Genomic DNA, 15,949 nt, shown 5'->3' on the forward strand with positions numbered 1-15,949 from the left:
TCATCACACTTTTATAAAAACAATCAAAAACTCTCTGAAAGCACTTGACTAATTCACAAGCTTCTTCTTTCCACACTTTTCTAGCTTTACAACAATCACTTTTGTTTGAATTATTATAATAGTGGTTATGGAAAAAGGCAACTGCTAGATGAATACATGTACATTAACAGTCAAATAAAGGCGAATACCTGCTGCATTGCAGAGTTCAGAGTCACAGCAGTGCATAAACATTCTTGCTCCACTTGGAAGCGTTTTGTCCTGAGGTTCACATTCTTTTGCACACCCTTTAGTTGTGTTGTACTCCATATTGGAACCTGAAAAAGGACAAACCTCCTATATAACAGGGTAAAGAAACAATTCCTGAAAACTCAATCCTCTTACAAAAGACAATAATATATGTTAATCTCATCACATGCAATACAACTTTGTCTTTGACCACACCAGCAAAACAAAACATATTATGCAACACACAATAAAAGCATTTGCCATTTAAAATGAACAGAGCAGTTCAGGTAATTTTACCTCATTAAATAATTGCAATTATGCAATGAGATTAACATATACATACTTCTACGACAGTCACTTTCAGTAAACTATTACGGCAGATTTCCACATTATACTGGACTTACAAACAAGCTTTTCCACTGTTGTGCTAAGACATTTAGAAGATCCAGCTGAACATGTCTCCTCCACTGCATCACAGGAACCGGACGAATCAGACTTGCACTTGTAACACTTGAGAGAATATCCTTAAAGACAGAGAGAGAGATTGAGTTAGCGCTCTATATGTGCCTACACTCTAAAAACTGCTGGGTTAAATATGGACAAAACCAGGGATTGGGTTGTTTTTACCCAGCCATTTTTTTCAACCAATTTTGGATTTATTTTTTTAGCCAGCAATATAGTAATATAGTAAAAGGCATGTTTTTGCTCACCCCCAAATAGGGGCAAATTTGTGGGGTTTTTTAAGCTGAAACTTGACCATACCAGAGACTTATATTACATCATGTGAAAGAGGACATAATAGGTGCCTTTAACCCAACCTGCTGGGTTTGTCCATATTTTACCCAGCTTGGGTTTTTTTAACCCAGCATTTTTTTAGAGTGTAATAATACATTCAATACTTGCTGTTTTTTGTACCTCCAGTGAGAAAAATGAAAAGAAGAACGACAGAGATTCGCAGATCCATCATGTGTCAGGAACAGAATGAAATTACAATGTTTCTATTCCTATTATCCTCTTCAGAAAGGGGTGGGTTTAATGATGACCGCACTGTGAAGTTCTACACAAACTTGACACACACAAACACCCACAACCTAATGATTGTAGGTTAATGATTTTAAATTAAAGTTCCTCAAGACAAAGTTGATTTTGGCTGCTTGCTATGTTTTTCTGACTTGCTGCAATGTGCTTGTTAAAGGCATTTTTGGGGTCTTCTGGCTGGTGTCTTAGACATTTATAGGGACATTTAGGGTTAAGGACGTTGCCTGGAAACGGTCACAATGTGTAGATCTTTTAAGGGTTGGGGAACGTTATTTAGAGGACCTTCAGGACGTTCTGGGAATGTTTAGGGGACTATTACTATAGGACGTTCTGTTAACTTCCCAAATGTCTTTGTAACGTTCTCGCACGACCATAAAATAACCAAAATAGAATGTCCCCCTAGACTTATACCGGAAACATTATTAAATGACCAACAGAGGACCGTGTGGGAACGTTCTTTTAACATCCCAAATGTCCTCTTTGTAACGTTCTTATGTGACCATAAAATTGTTCATTTTGACACATTCATTGTGTTATGATTTTAACACATTAAATGTGTCAGGAAGGTGATCTGCTGTTAACAAGCAGAATCTAAGGAGGAATTGCTTTAGTTTGCTTTAGTTGAGCTCTTGACCCTTGACTTTTTAATATATATATAGATATATAATATATATATATAATATATATAGATTTTGTTTGGGCTGCTGTAACTGAGTTATAACAGCCAGACAAGCAAAGAGAAAAGATGATCAGGTTGTGTGTGTTATGTTTTCACATAATCGTTATTTGTCTTGAACTCATTTAGACAATCTCTGAACTAGATTTACATTATTGATTATAGCAGACAATAGTGATGTGTCGTTCTTGAACGATTCGTTCATTTTGAACGAATCTTTAATGTGACTCGGGAAGAACGAGTCGTCTCGGGGGGTGATTCGTTCAGTCGCGCATGTGCAATATTCTACAGGTTCTGTACTGCTAGAAGTAGTTCACCTGATGATTCAATTGATTAGTTCATTTTATGAGTCTTTCTGGTTTTGAGTCGTTCCTTAATCACGTGACAGACCCATACGCTACCAATGCATTCTGAGCCGGAAAGAGAATTGATTAGTTCTTTTTATGCATAGACAGTAATAGAAATGGACACAGCGACCCCATTGGAACTCAATTGAGTCAAGTGAAGGCCATTTTTAGGGATTTTTAGCACTTCTGTTTCTGACGTGCAGACTCACACTAAGCTTGATGACGTCAGCAACCTGTCTGATAGATGTAAATCTTCTAGTAGCTGTGCGTGCAAACTGCCATCGTTAATCTTGCAGAGACGGCGAGCTTGAGCGGGGAGTTCTTTGGCGTGAGTGAGCAGGAGTAAGTATTATGATTAATTATTTTGTATAGTATTTTAAAATGTAACGCCAGTACGCCATATTAAGATAATCTCCCCGATTGCCTGCGAGCTTCTCTTCCTGTCTGTATGGTAATTTCTCTAATGTGCGACAGAGAGTCGAGTGGTTATGACGCAATCGTTAGCTTATTTTTACAAAAAATGTTTTTACGGGGCCATAATGTAACATAGAAGGTAATGGAGCCCTTTATACATTGTCGTGTATCTTTGGAAATAAATAATGGACAAATGGAGTCTTTAAACGTCTCATATGTAAAGTTATTCACTGTCAAAGTGACGCCAAAATGAATGGGAGTCAATGGGATGCTAACGCAAGTGAAGTTCTGCTACAAGATGGCAGCACCCGGCCGACTTCAACTTCCGGTCGACTTCCTTGGGCACTGTTTTTATGAGTCTTTCGGGTTTTTGAGTCGTTCCTTAATCACGTGACAGACCCATACGCTATGCTGTGTGACCCAAGCTGAAGTGAATGTGTCAGAATTAACACAACAAGTGTTGTCCCTAAACTCACACACTGATGTGTAAGAATTTAACACATTTTGAGTCAGTTTTAACACATCCTTTCTAAGAGTGTGTATTGCATTCATTTTAACTGGTCAAAAATAGCACATCTATGACACAAATTGTGTGATTTGACACATTAGTGTGTTAAATATTTTAACACATTGCCTGTGTTAAGAAGAATATAACACACTGGTTGAGTTAAAAAAAAGTAACACAAAATGTGTTGTCCTTACCTAGACACACAGATGTGTTAAAATATAACACAGGTTGTGTTGTTTTTAACACATCTGTTTTAATAGTGATGTTGGGTGATTCATTTAATGCTCTCCCTCCATAAATTTTGTGTCTGAAAAAGAAACTTGTACAAATGCATATACATAAGGTCAGCTGCAAAAATAACCGCCCAAGCCTTTTCAGTGCTAATTTTTCACTGCGTGTCTTTAGTAGTTTTTTTTTATTTTTTATGCCGGTGCTGTTGTTTTTTGGCATTTAAAAGAGTTTCTCTTGTGTTGGTTTTTGTGGTTACCGTTGTGCTGAAGAAAACGGTAAAGTGTATTGACAGTAAAATGTTGCTTATATATAAGAGCTGCCAATTTTCGCATTAATTAGATTATTTAATTACAGTAAAAATGAAGGATGTTAAAATTATTAAAGTTCACTTTCAAATGAAAATTAGCCCAAGCTTTACTCATCCTCGAGCCATCCTAGGTTTATATGAATTTCTTCTTTCTGATGAACACAATCGGAGATATATTAATAAATATCCTGACACGTCCAAGCTTTACAATGCCAGTGATGAGTATGAGCTGAAGAAAGTGCATCTATCCACATCCATCCATCATAAACATACTTCACACGGCTCCAGGGGTTAATAAAGGCCTTCTGAAGTGAAGCAATGTGTTTGTGTTAAAAAAATAAATAATAATAATAATATAATAATAATATCCGTATTTAACAAGTTATGAAGTAAAATATCTTCCACCAGATCACCTTCTGTATTCAACTTACGGAAAAGGCTTAACTGAACCAGTTCCGTTTTTTTTTTTTTTTTTCGGAATTTGAATATGGAAGGCTGTCTGGTGAAAGCTAGTATTTTACTTCAGTGGATTTTTTTACACAAACGCATCGCTTCGCTTAATCCTTCAACTCATTTAACAGACTTGCCTCAACCCAGCTCTACATAGGCCATCTGACATTTCATCAAAAACTCACTGCGTGATGAAGCCTGTCAAATGCTGTTAGAATGTCCCTAAAATTCAAAAATGCCCCTGTTTGAGTTTGTCTCATATTTACATCAAATGATAAGCTTTATCACACAAGTGCTGTTTTTCTGCCCTGAAAACGCGATACTACAACCGTTCTATATATAAGAAGTAATTATTGTGTTATTTTAGACTTAATATTGTCTGTTTTGCTCAGTTTTGCCTACGAAAAAATAGCATAAAGATAAAGCAGAACTGATCATTTCCGAGCAACACACAGCAGTGTTTCATTTCTGAATCCGTGTTTTGAACAAACAAATTGGGTGTACCAATGATTCATTGGACCATTCATAAAGAGAACCATTTACTTCACTCCTGAATGAATCAGCCATTCGAAAACAAATGATTGAATGAATGACTCAAGGGCCCTGCCCCAAATGGCACCCTAAACACTTGCGGGCTTCCTAAGAGTCCGCAACATATATATAGCAAGCTTCTGGAGGGCGCCTAAGCACATAAGTCTGAACTAGTTAGTTTAGAGCCGATGATTGTCTTCAGAGCTTTGACTTTGATGCGAGCGCCTATTGGCAGTCAATGCAAACTGAGGTGTGACATGCACTTTCTTCCACTCATTAAAGACCACTCTTGCTCCCGCATTCTGGATCATTTGCAGAGGCTTGACAGTAGAAGGCCTGCTGAGAGAGCATTACAATAGTCCGGTCTGGATAACAGATCCAGCTCTTGGGGGGGCCACTGTCCTGTACAGTTCAGCTCCAGTCCCATTTAAACACACCTAAACCAGCCAATCAACCTCTTACTACACTCTAAAAAATGCTGGATTATATTTATTTAAAAAAAAAAAAATGGATGTCTGCACGCTGATATAACAGCTCCAAAACCTTTATTGGATTTTTTGTTTTTTACCCAAATGCTGTGTTCAGCCTGTTGGGACATTTTATTGTGTTCTTTTTTTAAATATTTCTACCCAGCTGGGTCAGTGTAACCCAATGTTGTGTAGCCTTGTCATTTTGTGTTTTGTTGTGAGAGAAAACTTCCAGAGTGGAACTTCCTCAATGAAATTAAGGTTTGTACTCCTATCGAATTATTATGTACCAATAGGAAAATGACTGTAGTCTCACATGTCGCAGGCAATGGATCTACACTCAAAGTGAACAATGTGCCACCTTCACCTCCATCTTCACATCTGTCAGAATAATTTTAATTTATGTTTGACCTTTGCAGTTCAAATAAACAATACATCTCACATGTCAAGGCAGTCGCCACCTGCCTTCTCTACTGCCTAATTTTTTCTTTGCCTCCCTCTGGTGGAAAACATTAGTTTCACAGCCTTTATCTCTATTTTCTAGCCATTATGAAGGTTTAAGAAATATAATCCCGTGATAGACTCAAGCAGCAACAAAATCAAACAAACATTTCGGTCTCATTATAGTAGCCTACTTAAGTACTTTTATATTATATCTGTTCATTTCTCAAAATGTATGATTAAAGTGGGCTTTTCCCTATAGTTTTACCAGCTCTGTAATCAGTGAAATCTCAGACTCAGTTTTTTTTTATAGAGGATTTATATCTGTGATAAATTCAGGTAAGGATAGTACAAAGAAATACAAGCTCTATATTCAGTACAGCATGTCTCATTGTAGAATCAGAAGAGCTGCTGGATTCAGTGCAGCAGGAAGTAGGAGAGCAGACAACAGGAAGCTCTGGGTGACACTGTTGTACGTCAAGCTCTGTGTCACTCTAAGCACCGTTGAAGGTGTAGCTCTGGGTGACGCTCTGGATGTAGCTCTGAGTGAAGCTCTTATCACCGTTACACAGGTTCCCCTCACAACATGAGACGCCCTGAGCGTTAGTAGATGCTGCGGCATCACAGATGGATTTAGAGACACAGCCTTTTACAATCATTGATTGGCCTCCAAAAGTTCCTGATGAAAGGAAAGAAAGCAAAGGGAGTTAGTTGACCAGAAATGTAAAGTTTAAAAATAACACCCATTAAAGATGGAGAGGCACAAATTATGACTTTAATCTTCTTCCTTTTGCAGATTCTCACCTCTGTCTGAAATGCAGCGATCTTCAGTCCCTGAACATCTCATGATGTTTGAGCAGCTCTTCTTATCGCAATAGTAACATGTGTTTCCATTGGGGATGTTAGCTCTGGGATCTAGCAGGAAAGAAGTGTTCTTTTATTTTATTTCCTCTACAAATATAACTTCTAATGAAACAACACTCCTTTAGCAGCTCCAATTCTTGAAGAAAAAATCAAGTCCCACCCCACATTTTATTTCCTGATTAAATGTCATATGGAAGTGTGTTCACTTTAAAGAAGATAGTCATTTGTACTTAGTAAAGTACGATACCTGGAGCATCTTCGACATTGCAAAAGTAAGAGCCACAGCAGGAAGTAGACGTCTTTACCACATCAAGGTTCATGGACCCGCTTTGACAAGCAACAGCACAACCTTTAACCTTCACTGTGGAACTAAAGAACCCTGAAAAAACATGAATGATACAGGAAAGAGCAGATCAGCTGCACAATATTTAGATTAAAAAGGTACTTATAAGTTGAAAGTAGAAAAAAAACAGTGAGAGTAAAAAAAAAGGTGTTTATTGCAAACATTTTGCATGTTTTTAATTTCAATTTTTTTTTTTTTTTTACTGTAACAATCTGAGAGAAAACAAATTAAATATCAGATATCTATATAGAATATTCTGTAAGTTGGTCTAGTGGTAAGTTACATTTCCACTGTTGCAGCACCAATAAATTATCTCCATCTATTCATAATAACAATCCATCATATTGGACTTACCAACTTGTGTCACCACAGTTGAACTCTCGCAACGAGTAGCATTAATTGGACATTTCACGGGATATTCTTTACAATTCTCTGTCAGGCACTCGTAACAGTAGAGAGAGTGTCCTTTAGTAAAAAAAAAAAAAAGAGTCAGAGAGAAAGTGAGACATCCAATGATCTGTATGTTTGCCTAGTAAAAATTATAAAAAGCTATTTGTACCTGCAGTGAAAAGATTGAAGAGAAGAAAAACTGAGATTTGCAGATCCATCTTCGATCAGGAGGAGAATGAAATAATGTGTCTGTTTCAGTGTCCATTTTATAGCTTGTCTGAAGGGGAGGGTCTTCATGAGAAAATGAGAGTTTATCAGGAATAAAATGAAAGTAGATACTTTATAAAATAGGAATTTAAGCTTGCATACTTGTCAGTTAATGACAAAGTGAATTTGAATAAATATATCATTCTTTCTATTTGTAAACATAGTTCTCCTTAAGCCAACCTGTTAATCATTAATCAGAAATAATAGAAAATTAAGATTTTCAATGATTTTGGGTGAACTATACACAAACTGTCAAAGTTCTTAACCAGTAACATCAAATTAATTTATGTTTTAGATATTTTGGATAATGAACAGCATTGTTTTTCTGATCGACCAACTATAGACCAGCATTAAACTATTGTGCTAACCTCCAAAAAACAGGAAATTGATATAGGTCAAGGTTGCTTTATTTCAGTAAGGTATAGAGATTTAACTGCATGTTTATACTGTACAAACCTTCAGACCAGACAGTTAAGACTTCAGTTTAAGATACAACCCATATATATATATATATATATAACTAACTAACCTAAAATCAGACTGAAATGAGAGGTGAATAAGAACCCTAACCTTGCTGTAAGCCTAAATTTGATATTAACTGTAGACCTATCCTCCAAATCTGATTTATTTATTTATTTATTTATTTACTTTTTTTTTTTTTTTTTTTTTGAAAAAAACTGGGTGGTGATGATTGGAAGTTACTGAGAAATCAGGTCAAGATTAGTTTCCATTCTCTTTTCATTTCAATATCCTGTATTGTTGCAACTAGCTAAAAACACCTGTTTAAGGAAGTGTTGTGGTGGATTTTGTCTGTACATTTAACAGTCATATTGTAAAACCAGTGGTGTGTGGTTTTCTGAAATGAGGAGGAAAGTTTTTTAAATGGTTTATTTTTCTGTTTTTTTTTTTTTTGTTGTTGTTTGTTTGTTTTTCTGTTTCATGTACCAGTTAGACTTAACGTTGTCACGTTTTCCTGGATAAATAATCATTACATTAAAAAAGAGAAACCAAATACAGTTCTATTTTGTTCTATTTATTAAAACCAAGAATAAATCTCAGCAAGTTAGTGTTTTTACGCATTTTACATTTATTCCGAAATAATAACTAAATTTAAACAATAGGACTGGGAAAATAAATCATTCTGTGGATCGATTCTGAGATTTTCCGAATGCATCGTGATTCTTTATTGAATTGATTCTGAGCTTAGATTTTAGCACGTGCTAAGCTAGTTTTTAACCGCACGCTTAAATGATCACGAAGAAGAGCACTCACGCATTTGGCTAAGTACTTAGATTAATGTAAACAGCCCACGGCAAACACCTGTGTAATTTGCTTCAACCTTTTTGAACTTTATAAATGATTATTTTATTGACAGTTTAAGTGGTGTGTGTATAGGAAATGGAAGCAAGCAGAGTACAGCTGTTTCTGAAGCACACAGCGCCATCTGCTGTTAAAAACTAAGCTCAGAATCAATTCCAGAGAGAATCGTGATGCATTTGGAAAATCTCAGAATCAATCCACAATCATTTCTCGCGATTCAACGATTTATTGTCCCGGCCCTACTAAACAATATAGTTTTTTTGTGAACTGATGTTCAGCTGTTCTTTTTAATAGTCAACTTAAAAACCCCATTCCAAAAAAGTTGGGACACTGTACAAATTATGAATAAAAAGGAATGCAATAATTTACAAATCTCATAAACTTATATTTTATTCACAATAGAATATAGATAACATATCAAATGTTGAAAGTGATACATTTCGAAATGTCATGCCAAATATTGGCTCATTTTGGATTTCATGAGAGCTACACATTCCAAAAAAGTTGGGACAGGTAGCAATAAGAGGCTGGAAAAGTTAAATTTACATATAAGGAACAGCTGGAGGACCAATTTGCAACTTATTAGGTCAATTGGCAACATGATTGGGTATAAAAAGAGCCTCTCAGAGTGGCAGTGTCTCTCAGAAGTCAAGATGGGTAGAGGATCACAAATTCCCCCAATGCTGCGGAGAAAAATAGTTGAGCAATATCAGAAAGGAGTTTCTCAGAGAAAAATTGCAAAGAGTTTGAAGTTATCATCATCTACAGTGCATAATATCATCCAAAGATTCAGAGAATCTGGAACAATCTCAAGGCCGGAAAACCATACTGGATGCCCGTGATCTTCGGGCCCTTAGACGGCACTGCATCACATACAGGAATGCTACTGTAATGGAAATCACAACATGGGCTCAGGATAACTTCCAGAAAACATTGTTGGTGAACACAATCCACCGTGCCATTCGCCGTTGCAGGCTAAAACTCTATAGGTCTAAAAAGAAGCCATATCTAAACATGATCCAGAAGCGCAGGCGTTTTCTCTGGGCCAAGGCTCATTTAAAATGGACTGTGGCAAAGTGGAAAACTGTTTTGTGGTCAAATCAACAAATCAAAATTTGAAGTTCTTTTTGGAAAACTGGGACGCCATGTCATCCGGAGTAAAGAGGACAAGGACAACTCAAGTTGTTATCAGCGCTCAGTTCAGTAGCCTGCATCTCTGATGGTATGGGGTTGCATGAGTTTGTGTGGCATGGGCAGCTTACACATCTGGAAAGGCACCACCAATGCTGAAAGGTATATCCAAGTTCTAGAACAACATATGCTCCCATCCAGACATCGTCTCTTTCAGGGAAGACCTTGCATTTTCCAACATGACAATGCCAGACCACATACTGCATCAATTACAACATCATGGCTGCGTAGAAGAAGGATCCGGGTACTGGATCCTGGTGCATCATAAAGAGGAAGATGCGACAAAGAAGACCTAAGACAGTTGAGCAACTAGAAGCCTGTATTAGACAAGAATGGGACAACATTCCTATTCCTAAACTTGAGCAACTTGTCTCCTCAGTCCCCAGACGTTTGCAGACTTTTATAAAAAGAAGAGGGTTTGCCACACAGTAGTAAACATGGCCTTGTCCCAACTTTTTTGAGATGTGTTGATGCCATGAAATTTAAAATCAACTTATTTTTCACTTAAAATGATACATTTTCTCAGTTTAAACATTTGATATGTCATCTATGTTGTATTCTGAATAAAATATTGAAATTCTTTGCATCAATCATTGCATTCTGTTTTTATTCACAATTTGTACAGTGTCCCAACTTTTTTGGAATCGGGTTTGTATTTTCATCAGTCATCAAGCTCGGTAAACATTGGTCACAGACACAAAGTACCTTTAAAAGTAGGGTAGGTAATTTTTATAAACACTTTTTATTATACTGGTAGAAACTCTCTTCACATCCTGATAGCTATCAATAACAGAAATAGTCTAAATGTTAAAACATGTACATATATCTTCACAAACGGACAGCAGACACATTTTACAGTTCCTCCTGAACTAAAACAATGAGCTTATGCTGCATTCACACCATGTCGTAACCACAAGATGGCAACCAAAACTATCAATGCCGAAAAGAATCAGCAGCAGTCAGGTGGTACAATTAAGAGCTCTGTAAGTTGTTTACGTTCATTACTATTGTAATGTTATGTGCTTTGAGATAAGTTAAAGCTTTTAAGACACTTTGCAGACTCTGCTCTGGCTGTGTCCATTCATGTGTTTGGAAGGAGGCATGGCTTTGGAGCGCGCTCTGAAGGGAGGGTGGGATCTTATGCTTTCAATGCTAGCTTGCTATTGCTAGCCTCTCCGAAATTGCCTACCCTACCTTTAATTTCACCAAGCTGATTCCTCACAAAAAAAAAAAATCATGTCATTATGTTTTTTAGGCCATTTCAAGTTTGATTTTGACATTTCATAAAGCGTGCTGATATTCTAAGCTTCTTACTTTTTATTTAGCCCTCCCATTAATGGCATAATTTTGATAATTTTATATGATTGGTGAATGTCCATGAAAATAAAAGGTAGGATTTATCACACAGACTAATCATTTCTAATCAAATCTAATCATATACAGTCATAGTGCAATGGAGGCATTAATCACCTAAGCAAGCAGTGAATTTTCTGTTTATTTAATCATAAGCTCTTAAAGGGTTAGTTCAACCAAAAACTTAAATTCTGTCATCATTTACTCACCCTTTGTCGTTCCAAATCTTTGACTTTCATTCATCTTCGGAACACAAATGAAGAAAATTTTAATAAAATCTGAGCGTCTTCTGTCCCTCCATTGACAACTATGCAACTACCAATTTGACACTTCAAAAAGTTCATAAAGAGATTGTAAAAATTAATTCCTTATGAACTAAGCGTTTTAGTCCAAAGACACATTAGCGCTTTATATGATGAACAGATTGAATTTAGACTTTTATTCGCATAAAAATATTCAACTCGCACATCAGTTATGGTAAGCAGAATTCTCATTTTTGGTTGAACTAACCCTTTAAATATTTTATAAGATCTCCTGTAATTCTCATGTAAATCTCCCTCTTCTGCCTAACAGTATAGTGTTTTTAAGAAAATATTTTTATATGTAATAATCAGCTACATAAATATGCATACAAAATTTAAAATATTTATTACGGTAGATCAAATGACCTCAAGTATCCATTTGTCATTTCACGTGATTTTGCATAGTGAAAAACGTATTTAAAGGAAGTGTTGCGGTGTTTTTTTATTAAACCAATATTTCAGCTTGCCATTGTGTAGCGTTTACTACAGTAAAGTTGACTGAGTGGATCTCTGAGCTGGTGTGATTGAGTGGAGGCGGAGACTAATTTGCATATGTGCCCACATATACCAAATGAAGCAAGAGTGTAGAGTTACATTCAAGCTCTTTTAAGGCATGAAGACATTATTTTCATAGGAAATTTTTTTGTAATTTTGGTGATCAAAGATGAGTTTTAAGGGATGAAATGTGGGACTCTAACATGAGACAATGAACAGAAGGGAGCTGAAGGCTTATATACACAGAAGCAGGTAATCAACTGAAAAGGAAACAGGTGTGATGCTAATTAATGTCTATGGCTACATCCAAAAACAACTTGGGCTGTGTCCTGACTTGGGCTGCGTCTGAAAACCGGAAAATTCTGCCTTCGGAGGCCACATTTCAAGGTAGGAAGGCATCAAGGCACGTCCAAATGCAATGTTAGCTTCACTTCCTGTTTCCGGAGATACCTTCCTCTGATCGATTTTTGAAGGCAGCATAGATGTGTCCTTTGCTGCCTTTGTTATCCCACAATCCTGTGCTTTCCATTCTGTGGTGAGCTAGAAAAAATAAAGATGGCGTCCGAAAGTTGTGCTTGCTGATCAGTTTGTGTGTAAATGTGCATTTTTGAGCAAAATTTTCCACTTTTGATGTCATTTTCTTGCGCGAAATTACTACTGATAAAATATTTGTTTGGTTTTCACCAAAGCTTGGACACATGTACACACAAACTGACCACCAACCGCAACTTTCAGACACCATCTTTATTTTTTTAACTCATAGGATTGTGGGATATCAAAGGCAGCAACAGATTGATGAAGTTATCTCAGGAGACAGGAAGTGAAGCTAACATTGGATTCGGACGTGCCTTTTGGAATGCATCCTCCAAAGACAGCATTTTTAAGTTTTCAGATGCAGACCCTGACAACTAATGATTGAGCTGAACTAAAGGAAACAGTAACAATGAAAACAAAGACTTTACACAAGACAAAACAGAATATGATCATGACAGTGTGTATTTATGGATTGGTTGTATTGTTTAAGTTTACAAATAGCATATAGTTGTGTATTTAATGCATGCACTAGGAGCTCTTCATGTAGTGTTTGCAGATCAGAGTTGTGTAAAGTTGAGAGGATGCACATTATTCTTGTGAAAAGAGGAGGCGAAGTCCCTTCTGTGGTTTGGGTTTTTTTTTCTTTAGAACATTAATTTTCCATTTACAAATAGGTCACAGTTTTTGGGTCAGTGACATGGAACAAAATGCACTTTATAACATATTAAAACCAAGTCACATCAAAGTCTCATAGGTGTTTTTTTTTATTTATTTATTATTATTATTTTTTTTACATTGCTTCAAAAATAAGTACAAAACTCAAGAAACATATTCATGCTATGAATTGAAGAATTGACCTCGGGGGTCACTAAAACTCAACTCACTCTCAGATCATTATATTTTTTCGATTCGATTGGGCTCAATACACACTGATTTCTCAGTACTCATTCTGTGATGATATATCAGGTTATGTGTTGAGATGACGTTGTGCAGGATTGGAATGGAGCCCATTTGCAACTGACAAGTTTAAGAGGTTAATATATTTATTTCAATTTATTACATTTTTTTTACAAGAGTAACATGTCTTTCTGTGTTCATCAACATGTCATGCGTCAGATCAGAGGTCACTCTTCTGCCAAAACTAGACTTGGGTGTTTCCACAAGCCAGTTTATGAAGTTTTAAATTTGGATATTTTTCTTATAAGTATATAAGTCCTTTATTAACCCCCTGGAGTCGTGTGGATTACTTTAATGATGGATGGGTGCACTTTTTTTTTGGGCTTCAAAATCTTGAGCCCCATTCTATACCATTATGAAGCTTGGAAGAGGCAGGATATTTTTTATATAACTCTGATTGTGTTCAGCTGAAAGAAGAAAGTCATATACACCTAGTATGGCTTGAGAGTGAGTAAATCATGGGATAATTTTCATTTTTGGGTGAACTGTCCCTTTAAGAGGAAAGTGAATAACTTCCTCATTTTTACCATTTCATAAGATCTGCTGTATTTTGCATTCAGTGCAGTGTATTGATTATATAAGCATAAATCTTCAGCTTGTGCCAAATGATGGTGTTTTGGGTATCATTGGTCTTCAGCTTCGACATTGGGGCTTCTGTAGCTGTTTAAACAGGGGGGATTTTATTCCAAATACTATCCTTTTACCTAATCAGAACTTACTGAAAAAAATATTCAAATGATCACCTTGAACAAAACTTAAAGCAGAACTTAGAACTCAAAGTCCTTTGTCTCAATATGTCATTTTAGAGATTCTTAGTAGCTGCATAAACCTGCATGCAGTGACTTTGTGGACTATTTTTTAGTGCAGATAGTGACAAATAGGTGTATAAGGAAGTGTTGTGGTGGTTTTTGTTGCAGTTTAGTGTTTTATGGGGAAAAAAACAAAAGGCTTTTAACCCTTAAGGAGCTTTAGCCCTGTTGTGCCTGTACATGCCAGTCCATAGGAAGACTTTAATTCTGTTTGAAAATAATGTCAACTTTTTCTGGTTTTACATTTTGGATGAAAAGGCTGTTATATTTAATAGAAAAAAATGTTTATACGAATGACCATAAAAGAGCTGTGTTAATTGCATCACATCAGACAAATGAATGTGGTGTGTGTGTGTGTGTGTGTGTGTGTGTGTGTGTGTGTGTGTGTGTGTGTGTGTGTGTGTGTGTGTGTGTACAATGTGTGTCTGTGGTTGTGCAAGTATCACTTAGTAGGAAAAGAACATGATGCTTCTTGGAAGTCCTTGTAAGGTCATATTGTTACAATACAGTTTACAAAGAAACAGCGGAGAGCAGCAGGGAGTTATAGACCACAATATCAGCAAGCATGGCTTCGTTTCAGATAAACATTACAATTCTATCAAACAGAAACAAAACACAAACATTTGCTTGACCATCCGCAACAGCAGCACATTGAAAAGTTATTTATGTACCTCCAACTCTCGTTGCAGAACACACAATCCACAGTCTCCCCAACCACTTCCTCCTCCATATTTTTCTTTTCTTTTTCTTATATTCGCTGCAAATCAGTGCACAGGCAATTCGTATTGAAAGCTTCTTGCCGGCTACCGTTTTTAATAATAATAACTCCGGTCCTGCACACGTGATATTGCGTTGTTTCCTTGTCACATCTCGCGTGTGTTTGGTTGTGAAACGTAGTTTGCGTGCCAGACAGACAGTAGGGGTTCAATCTTCAGGTGGCTGGCGGTAGCAGCCATTGACAGGTCACGTGACCTGGTGGCAGCTACCAGTCTGATTCTGGCAGGTCACGTGACCTGCCATTGGCGCTGGTGGCAGCTGCCAGTCTGATTATGGGAGGTCTGTCAGAGGTTCTGGTGGCTGGCAGAGTATAACACGTTCCCTATGGAGTCAAATTAATGCCTTAAAGTTTTGCACAAAAATAAAGTTTTGCAAAACACAAAAAAGAATTGAGCAATAAAAAAATGTTTTGCAAACAAAAATAAAGAATTGCAAAGGAAAAATAAAGTATTGAGCGGAAAAAATAAGTTTTGCAAACAAAAATAATAAATTGCAAAATAAAATAAACTAGTGCAAAAATAAAAATATAATCAATTACAAAAATCAATGACAGCTGTAATCCTATTTTATCTTTGCCACATATTTTTCATGCTCAAACCTACTAAATCATTTGCAACGCTCATTTTATTCTGCGTTTCAGTCAAGCGTGCGCTCACGACACCCGTTTTCTTTTGCGCTGCACTTTTCTGTGCGGATCTCTTTATGGCACTGG

General features: G+C 36.5%; 1 protein-coding gene across 2 annotated transcripts in view; it reads right to left on the reverse strand.

The window, feature by feature from the left end:
• LOC137012689 (fulditoxin-like) overlaps positions 1 to 15,949 on the reverse strand; it is a 101,942-nt gene that overhangs the window by 543 nt on the left and 85,450 nt on the right. Inside the window, exons 1-3 of one of the 2 annotated variants that reach the window (XM_067376078.1) lie at positions 1,141 to 1,746; positions 630 to 749; positions 189 to 314 (exon numbers count right to left, since the gene is read on the reverse strand). The exons of the other annotated variant lie outside the window; for it this stretch is intronic. Coding sequence (XP_067232179.1) covers positions 189 to 314; positions 630 to 749; positions 1,141 to 1,192 — 298 coding nt within the window. The 5' untranslated portion in view covers positions 1,193 to 1,746. Of the gene's footprint in view, positions 1 to 188; positions 315 to 629; positions 750 to 1,140; positions 1,747 to 15,949 lie in introns of those variants that run through there. 2 annotated transcript variants of the gene reach the window in all.

This window comes from Chanodichthys erythropterus, chromosome 22 (assembly GCF_024489055.1).
Source record: "Chanodichthys erythropterus isolate Z2021 chromosome 22, ASM2448905v1, whole genome shotgun sequence".
In the NCBI taxonomy this organism is placed as follows: domain Eukaryota; kingdom Metazoa; phylum Chordata; class Actinopteri; order Cypriniformes; family Xenocyprididae; genus Chanodichthys; species Chanodichthys erythropterus.